The 9,784-nt window shown below is 36.2% G+C and overlaps 2 protein-coding genes across 4 annotated transcripts; one reads left to right on the top strand and one right to left on the bottom strand.

Moving 5' to 3' along the window:
• Positions 1-40: 40 nt before the first annotated feature.
• On the bottom strand, positions 41-1,036 carry LOC118647868. The gene is made up of 3 exons (XM_036293756.1): positions 880-1,036; positions 525-600; positions 41-437 (listed from the first exon to the last, which is right to left on the bottom strand). Exons 2-3 carry the CDS (start codon positions 568-570, stop codon positions 142-144), a joined length of 342 nt encoding a protein of 113 aa, XP_036149649.1. The 5' UTR covers positions 571-600; positions 880-1,036; the 3' UTR covers positions 41-141.
• A 138-nt stretch (positions 1,037-1,174) lies between these two features.
• LOC118644189 (poly [ADP-ribose] polymerase tankyrase-like) lies at positions 1,175-9,480 on the top strand. 3 transcript variants are annotated; one of them, XM_036293575.1, is made up of 12 exons: positions 1,175-1,470; positions 2,181-2,383; positions 2,481-2,806; positions 2,990-3,243; positions 3,331-3,664; positions 3,779-3,909; positions 3,991-4,219; positions 4,365-4,750; positions 4,977-5,399; positions 5,569-6,098; positions 6,177-6,526; positions 7,509-9,480. In XM_036293575.1, exons 1-12 carry the CDS (start codon positions 1,248-1,250, stop codon positions 7,747-7,749), a joined length of 3,630 nt encoding a protein of 1,209 aa, XP_036149468.1. In that variant the 5' UTR covers positions 1,175-1,247; the 3' UTR covers positions 7,750-9,480. The 3 variants fall into 3 exon arrangements, with proteins under 3 accessions (XP_036149468.1, XP_036149474.1, XP_036149475.1); XM_036293581.1 differs by having other exon boundaries at positions 3,788-3,909; XM_036293582.1 differs by having other exon boundaries at positions 2,514-2,806.
• Positions 9,481-9,784: the final 304 nt, after the last annotated feature.

The following is a 9,784-nucleotide window of genomic DNA, read 5'->3' on the forward strand; positions in this document are numbered from 1 at the left end:
TATTAAATACTAAGGAATAATACAAATAAAAAGACAAAACTATTCTATATAATATTTTTATTTTTAAAAACATGCTTAGAAACATGTATTGACAGAACTTAAGAACAAATAACGTGCTATTAAAGCTATAAAATATAATATTTATATTTTTAATATTTTTTTATATCGACTTTGCTTCTTTTTATAAAGTTCAATTGCTTGTGTCAATATCATATTTGTTACATACCGCATGTTGGATAATAATTTAATAGCATATGGCCAAAAATCATGATGTTTGCTATTTTCAGTTACTGCAACACGTAAAGGAGTTTCTGGACGCAAAGTGTGTGCGTTAATGGAATCAAAAACTTCGTTAAAAAAATCTAAAACTATTGCTGTATCATATCCTGCTTTGTTTGGTATTTGTAGCGGACCAATTTGTGAGTCGATAAATCCTCCTGCAAAGATAAATAAAGTACATATTAATATATTATGCAATTCAATAATAAATTAACAAAAGTAATAATTATCACTTATTCAATTACCTTTAATTTTGCTGTTGTATTTTGCTGTTGTACAATACAAATCCATTCAACTATGATTAAAATTGAAAACTGCAAACTAAAAATAAAAGAATCTTAAAAATTATGTCTTTATTATCTTTAGGCACACGTGCACAAATAATTATTGTGTTTTTATAATCTGACAGACATTGCAAAAAATTGTACTTATAAAATTAGCACAAATTCTGTTTACAAAAATATATGCAAAACATTTTATTATAATATAAAATTGATATGTAAAATATAAAACTATACTACTAAAACTAACATAACCTCTATTATCGATTACCTCTATTATCTGTGATATTTTTATTTTTATATTTTATATGCAACTTACCTTATCAGACAATATTGTTGATATTCTTTATACACGTTCCACACGCACTTTATACCAATTTCTTTTTTTCTATTGTAAATTAAAAATCTTCACAAGAGATATCCGTAATATATATCACGTTCTGATCACAAATCTAAGTTCTGACCGTTAAAGTGATATAAGCGCCACCTGGCCGAATATACCAGAATGAACTAACGCGGCCTGAAATTTCATATAGGAGTTGACCGTGCATGTCGTGGTGTACCACACAGCTTACGCAGCCGGACGTTCGCCTGGTGACGAGATGTGCCTGCCTACCCGTCGCAACTGCGTCGCGGGGCCTCCAGCCGTCGGACGGCGCGACAGCGTGAAAATGGCGGTGTGAAGAGATGGCAGGACGTAGATCGACGCTGTCGAATGCGGCGGACTCGCTGCCGGGCTCGGGCGGCGGCGGCGGCGGTGTTGGCGTTGGAGGCGGCGATCCGCTACGTGAACTCTTCGAGGCCTGCAAGACCGGCGATCTCGCCAAGGTGAAGGCGTTGGTCAACCCGAAGACGGTCAACGCCCGCGATACTGCCGGACGCAAGTCCACCCCCCTGCACTTTGCAGCTGGTGAGTTCACCTGTGAACAGAGTCGAAAGACTCGGTCTCTCTGGTCTCCGCTCCGATCTCATTCTCGGGCCACTCGTTCGGGCCGTGACCGCGTCCTCTTCGGACGCTGGAGCTCCTAGTAAACACGTGGACCGCTGCTGGCCGAGGGAGGTTAATGAGCCAGTCAGTCACGTTCAGCTGATCGCGTCTCGTCGGAGCTGTCAAGTAGTAATCGTGTGCGTGATGATTTTCTCGACGTTGACATGAATTATTGTTGGGGACGTGGCATAGTACTTTTTAAATAAAATATGATAGAAATTTTTTAACGGGGATAGAAGAGAGTAAGGAAGAAACTTTAGATTTTAGGTTGTTAAAAGAAGTTTCGTTGATTTCTTTTCAAAATTCCATTTTGAGATACCTGACATTTTTGCGTCTTTCTTCAAGTTGACCATTTTATTGCCCATATTATTTTTTGCGAATTGTTGTAAAGATATAATTATTGCAAAATAATGTTATATTTATAGGAATAAATAATTTGAATCCTTTTACTAAATTATATTTTATCTTTTGTACTTTTTTAATAGTTTTTTTTACATAATTATATAAAATGTATGTTATCTTACCTTTAAGGATTACTGTAAAAATGTTAAGTATATATAGATTTTAAATTTATTATATAAATTTTATATAGTATTTATAGAATATTATATAGATTTTAAAATGTTTCATAGGATATGGTAGAAAAGACGTTGTAGAATTCCTTTTGTCTGCCGGTGCGTCGATCCAAGCACGCGACGACGGTGGTCTACATCCGTTACATAATGCGTGCTCCTTTGGACATTGCGACGTTGTGAGATTACTTTTAGAGGCAGGAGCAAGTCCAAATACGAGAGACAATTGGAATTTTACACCTTTACATGAGGCTGCGATCAAGGTGTTTATTTTGTAGTACTTATGTGATATTTTGGCACTAAAAGGCTGAAGATGGAAATGGTGTCTAACTTTTTCATCTTCATTTGTTCACTTGACAGGGTAAAATAGACGTATGTATTACTCTGCTACAGCATGGAGCAGATGTAAACATTAGGAATACAGAAGGAAAGACTGCATTAGAAGTAGCAGATGTCTCTACGAAACCGGTACTAACGGGAGAGTATAGAAAAGATGAGCTCTTAGAAGCGGCTCGATCCGGAAATGAGGAAAGATTGTTACAGCTACTAAATCCTCTTAATGTCAATTGTCACGCCAGTGACGGGAGAAGGTCTACACCTTTACATTTGGCGGCCGGATATAATAGATCTAGGGTTGTACAGATTCTTCTTCAGAACGGCGCGGATGTACATGCCAAGGATAAAGGGTTGGTATATGTGCAAACATCGAATTAAAAAGTTAATTTATAACAAAGTAAAAGAGATTGTTTCTCGTTCTATTCATAGTATTTGCTGTTTTTTTTTTTTTTTTTTTTTTTTTTTGCTATGGTTCTTGTTCAAGTAGAAATTTAATTAAAATTTATTGAAAGTCCTAATCGACTCTTTTACAGAGGTCTCGTGCCGCTTCATAACGCGTGTTCGTATGGCCACTTTGAAGTAACCGAGGCACTTCTGAAACACGGTGCCGCCGTTAACGCCAGTGATCTCTGGACGTTTACTCCATTGCATGAAGCCGCGAGTAAATCCAGAGCAGAAGTTTGTTCTCTGCTGTTGAGTGAAGGCGCGGATCCGACACAATTAAACTGCCATAGTAAAAGCGCCATTGACGTGGCACCAACTCTTGAATTACAAGAAAGACTAGCGTGTAAGTTTCAAGCGGATCTATCTATTATTATTTGATTCACAAATATTTTAATCGTGCAGTCTAATATAACTTTAACGTAATTTATAGACGAATATAAGGGTCATTGTCTATTGGACGCCTGCAGGCAGGCAGATCTTACTAAGCTTAAAAAGTATCTGTCGCAAGAGGTCGTTAATTTCAAACATCCTTACACCGGTGATACACCGATGCATTGCGCAGTGGCGTCACCGTATCCCAAACGAAAGCAAGTTATCGAGGCCTTGATCCGAAAGAATGCTGCCATGAATGAAAAAAATAAAGACTTTCTTACGCCACTTCACGTGGCGACTGATCATTCGCATTACGACGCGATGGACATATTGCTGCGGCACAATGCGAAAGTCAACGCACTAGATGGCTTGGGACAAACCGCGCTGCACAGGTATTTTTGTTCTGAAAAAAATCGCTCGTTTCGATCTCGCCGTCATGAGAAATGAGTGAACCAGTTTCAATACTATTAGTTTCATAATACGACAATTAATTATTTCCTTACTAGGTGTGCTAGAGAGGATAATGTGCAAGCTTGCAGAATACTCTTGTCTTATAATATCGACCCTTCGATAGTATCTCTTCAAGGGTATACTGCAACACAAATTGCTGCTGAGAACGTATTAAAAATATTGCAAGGTAAGTCACCTTATAATTTTTACTTTATTATTCACAATCTATTTCGAGAGAACATTTTCGTCTTTATATTTAATTGCACAGATCCACCAAATGGGACCGACGATGTAGAAGCACAACTGTTAGAAGCGAGCAAGTCGGGCGATCTTGCTGCGGTAGAAAGAATTTTGCAAGCCAATCCACATGCTGTGAATTGCCGCGATTTGGACGGAAGGCACTCCACTCCACTGCATTTTGCAGCGGGTTTTAATAGAGTGCCGGTTGTAGAATATTTATTAGCACACGGCGCAGATGTGCATGCCAAAGATAAAGGGTAATAAAATTATATTAATGCAATAAAATTAATTATACTTATTTATGTTACCATTATTAGCGTTATTAAAAATATTAAGATATTTAATTTAATATTTATATTTATGTGATTTAAAATAATATTGCATGTTATCGTTTTTATATAGCGGGTTGGTTCCTCTTCATAACGCTTGTTCTTATGGCCATTATGAGGTTACGGAATTATTAGTGAAACATGGGGCATCCGTGAATGTTGCTGATCTGTGGAAATTTACGCCGCTTCACGAGGCCGCCGCCAAAGGCAAATACGAAATAGTTCGATTATTACTGAGACACGGAGCGGATGCCACTAAAAAGAATAGAGACGGCGCAACACCATTAGACTTGGTAAGAGACGGTGATCAGGATGTAGCAGATCTCTTACGTGGCAATAGCGCTCTTTTGGACGCCGCGAAGAAAGGCAATTTAGCCAGAGTTCAGAGATTGGTTACGCAAGACAACATCAACTGTCGAGATGCACAAGGACGCAATAGCACTCCATTACATTTAGCTGGTAACATTATTTCTTTTGAGTATGTAAACATCAATAATTTTTTTTATTTTTAAAGATAAATTGCTTTTTTATTCCTTTTTATAATTTGTATTTTGTTTTACCACAAATTTGTAAAATGTATTGTTACAATGTAATTTTAACTCATGCTTTTAGAAGACAAATAGATTACGTACATTTATACAGAATGTATTCCATTTATACGTAAACTGCATTTTTCTTAATACAGCGGGATACAATAATTTGGAAGTAGCTGAATTCTTACTTGAACGAGGAGCCGATGTAAACGCGCAAGATAAAGGTGGTCTTATTCCGCTGCATAATGCGTCAAGTTACGGTCACTTGGACATTGCAGCCTTACTTATTAAATATAATACTGTGGTGAATGCAACTGATAAATGGGGATTTACACCACTCCATGAAGCTGCACAAAAGGGTCGAACGCAGCTGTGTGCCCTTCTGCTTGCTCACGGCGCCGATCCTTTTCTAAAAAATCAGGAAGGTCAGACTCCAGTGGATTTGGCCAGCGCGGATGATGTAAGATGTTTATTACAAGATGCTATGGCTTCTCAGCAAATCGTTCCATCGGTACCATCGGGTAACAGTGCTGGTAGCAATTCTATTAACAGTAGACCACCCAGTATCGTATCTGGTAAGAATTTATATATGTTTATATTTGTAAATTATTTTAAGACTCCATTTAGCTTTTAACTTAAATATATACAAATTAAAAATTTAAAATAAAAGAATATATATATCTTAATATATCTTTATATATTTAGATAATGTATTTACACTTATATTGTTCTTTTTTTTTTTAGTTCCTGTTACACCGCCACCGCCTCTCACTCAAGAAACAGTCATTATGCCATCAGGTGCGGCCATGACTCTATGCGTGCCATTGGCTCGCCCGACATCGTGTCTGAGTCCAATGCCACCGAGCGAATCATGCTCCGAAAAAGAATCCAAAGATATGTGTAAAGAACACAATAGTATCACGACCGTCGCCGGTTTTCTGCAAAGTCTTGGTTTAGAACATCTACTCGAACTATTTGAACGCGAGCAAATCACTTTGGACATATTAGCGGAAATGGGTCACGAGGATTTGAAGCAAGTCGGAGTGTCAGCTTATGGTTATAGACACAAATTAATTAAAGGTATGGATAAGCTGCTGAATACAGCGGCGGGCTCCCTCTGGCAGCCTTCCATAAATCCCGGGACATTGCTGGTGGACTTATTAACAGAAGACAAAGAATTCTTGGCTGTCGAAGAAGAAATGCAAAGTACCATTAGGCAACATAGAGATAACGGTCATTCTGGTGGTATCTTCTCTCGATACAACATAGTTAGAGTATGTATATTAAATTTATATTAAAAGTAATATAACGATTGATGTTGGAAATTTTGTAATTAAAAATGTTTCGTGCAGATACAAAAAGTTCAGAATCGCAAGTTGTGGGAACGTTATGCTCATAGAAGACAAGAAGTAGCTGAAGAAGTCGGCGCTGCCGCTCCTTCTTCTCCTAGTACCGGACCTAGAGGTACTTCTAATTCGACAGTATCACAGGCGAATGAGAGAATGTTATTCCACGGCAGTCCATTTATCAACGCTATCGTTCAAAAAGGCTTCGATGAACGGCACGCATATATTGGCGGAATGTTCGGCGCTGGCATATATTTCGCGGAACATAGCAGTAAAAGCAATCAATATGTTTACGGTATATGCGGCGGTACTGGATGCCCCGCACATAAAGACAGAAGCTGTTACATTTGCCACAGGTAAGCGGAAGAAAATTAAATATAAAAAGTACAACTTTTACGGCAGATTTCTTTCTTCTTTATCCTTGTCTGCTATTAACCTATTTTTCCTACTTCTCTATCACTAAATGCTTCGCTATCTAATTCTGATCTACTTCTGGAACTCGCTTTACTTGATCTACCTCTGCTTCCTTTACTGATGTTAATCGTCCCTATGCTCCATTCGCTATCGCTTCCTTCCGCTCTCTCTATCTCTCTCTCTTCCTTACCCAATGCAATTCTTTCTAACACCTATCTTTCTACCTCTAATAATTTCCTCTCTAACTTATTCGCCCCATTCTCATATTTTTCCCTCTCCGCCTTCAGTTCTGCTAACTCTTTCCTAACATCTTTAAAATTTATAAATTCTGTTACTAACGCTCTAACCTCTTTTTCCAATTCTTCCATTCTCCCTATTTCTCTTATCTCCACTTTCTTTTTAAAACCTACCTTCTTCCCTTGTTTGCCTCCTTCTAACGTCAACTTCCTTTGCCCCTTTTCTATCCCGTTCCTACTTCCTCTTGCACTTCTCTCTTTTCCCTCTCTCAGCATATTCCCGCGCTTGTTTTCGAAGCTTCAAAAACTAACCTCCTACCAGTCCTACCTTGAGTCTCTTTTCCCTACTTTTAGATCTTATTCCTGCTTCTCTCAACTTCCCTCCAATTACTCACCAAAAATTTATCTCACTTTACCTTCTCGCCTCTATACTACCTCTTTAAAATCGCTTACAACCGATTAATATCAACTTATCATACGCTCAATGCTCACGCTACGCCACACATCCACACACCAACGCTCCTCCTAACCAAGTCCCGGCAAATTTCTAAAAGATAAAAAGTTTATTGATAGCAGCTCTTATCATTAATATACATAAATTTACTTCTTTGCCTCTTTTTCCCTCTTCTTATTTTTAAAAGTACTTTATTCTCTTAAGCATTCTTGTTTTTATTTATTTTTTTTTTAGACATTTACTGCTCTGTAGAGTTACACTCGGCAAGTCGTTTCTACAATTTTCGGCAATGAAAATGGCACACGCTCCTCCCGGTCATCATAGCGTAATGGGCAGGCCGTCACAGGGCGGTTTGGTGTTTCCCGAGTACGTTGTTTACAGAGGCGAACAGGCATATCCGGAATACCTTATCACGTACCAAATTGCGAGGCCTCAACAGGAAAGCAACGGTAGTGATGGCGTTGAGGAACGGTGATCAAAACAGCCGGGCCCTGCGGCGCGATTGCGCAGCCTCTGTTGCTGTCAGAGGTCAAGGGCATGCGGTGCGTTGTCGCGGACGTAAAATTTAAACTTGCTTCGATTTCATTCGTCTAACAACATTGGTTCTTCCATTTTTAAATTGATTAAAATAGAATTTATGAAAGTAACAATGTGTATGTGTGTGTATGTGTGTGATCGAATATGCAAAATATTTTATTCCAAAATAATATCCAGTCTTAAGGAAGATGACGTAAACTTATAGCTTATTTCTAGCATTTAAATATAATATTCGAGATTAATTCAATTGTCAGATAATGGAACGAGATGTATATTAGTATGATGTATATATTCATACTGATACAGTATGGAGTTTCTTGCATCAAATTTGATGTGCCGACTAGAGCGTGTTCCTAGGCTTAGTTAGTATTAAAAGTAATTACAACATAATCGTATACATTTGTATACGTATAAAAAATTAATTTAATCAATACATATTTGAATTTAAAAAGCAAATTTCAATCTGGAAAGTATACAACATCATCGAAGAAAGAATATAATTTACTCTTTCTACATCTCTCACGAATATATAATAACTTGTAAATTAAATTTATTTGGTATTTACATTATAAGTAAAGTCTGCAATGTAATAAAATATATTTATATGTACAGAGAAATGTTTTTTTAATACAAAATGATAATATATTTACAATTATTGTAACATTTTTTTTGTATTATACAAAAATAATATTATGGTCTTATTTTGACAACTGTAAATTGACCAAGAAATTTATGTGCATTGTATGTGCTCTTTAGTGCTTTTCACATAATACATTTTTCGATTTAGTTATAAATACAAATCTTTACATTTCGGACTTTACTTGCGATGTGTATAAACTTATAGCTTTGGTATAAGTATTACATAATGTAAATAATTTTATTAATCTCTTATAGTTTGTAAAAATAATCAATGGGGTTCCTATAATTCGAAATAGCTTTCAAATTGTATAGTCTTTTTTTTACTAAGATATAATAATAGCTATTTTATTAACCATCTGTTTTTTTGAAAAGGAAGGTATCGGGAGATAGTACGAACAACAATTTAAAAAAAAGTCATATGCATTTTCGATGTCGAGCGATACATTAGTTACAAATATGATAACAACGATTAAACTATTTATAAAATACTAAATGTAATTAAATTGATTTCAAAATACGCGTGCGTAATACATTTAAATAATTTTTTTAAAGCGATCACGAAGGAAGATATCAAAGACATTTTCTTGATCTCATTAAAAACGTCTTTAACGTCCTCGTTCACGACATGTTTGAAATTATTTCATAGTTAAAAAGAAAGAACTAAACAAGCATAAAGAACATATACATATGAATAATAGGACTGTATATAGATAGCGGAAAACGAACACCATTTGCAATCTCAATTGCTATAATCTTAATACTTATTCTCGGTGATGGTAATCTTTTTTCTGTGTTTTTATATAGGATGTTTACTTTAAGCGGTACCGACAACTAGACACGGACTAGCAATCAATGACCTCTCCGTGCTGTTGTATCTGCTCTTAAAAAGTTGATCGCAATATTTTCGTAAGGCAGATGTGCAGTATTGTCGGAGTTATACTGAAGTGCATGTACATATTACCACTGTGTTCTAACTGTAAGAGAATGAGAGACTTATAAAAAATGAACAATGATTTTCTTTAATTGTTAATACGTGAGTTGTCTTTTCTTTTTTTTTTTGTTTCTTTCCCTTATTTAAATATCTCCAGAAATGTTACATATATGAAGAACATATGTCCTTTTTCATCACATTTTACAAATTATTTGCCTCCGTTGTGAGATCAAACCTAAATACTAATGCTTAAGCATCAGACCAAAGCATTGATTTATTGTACCACATATCCAAGACGGTTTACCTTCTCTATTGATCATAAAACCTAACAGTTTAAAATTCTTATCAACTTATTTAAAAAAAAATCAAGTTTTTTGCCAGTTATAAAAATCTCGTTTCAGCG

This window comes from Monomorium pharaonis, chromosome 1 (assembly GCF_013373865.1).
Source record: "Monomorium pharaonis isolate MP-MQ-018 chromosome 1, ASM1337386v2, whole genome shotgun sequence".
Lineage (NCBI taxonomy): Eukaryota > Metazoa > Arthropoda > Insecta > Hymenoptera > Formicidae > Monomorium > Monomorium pharaonis.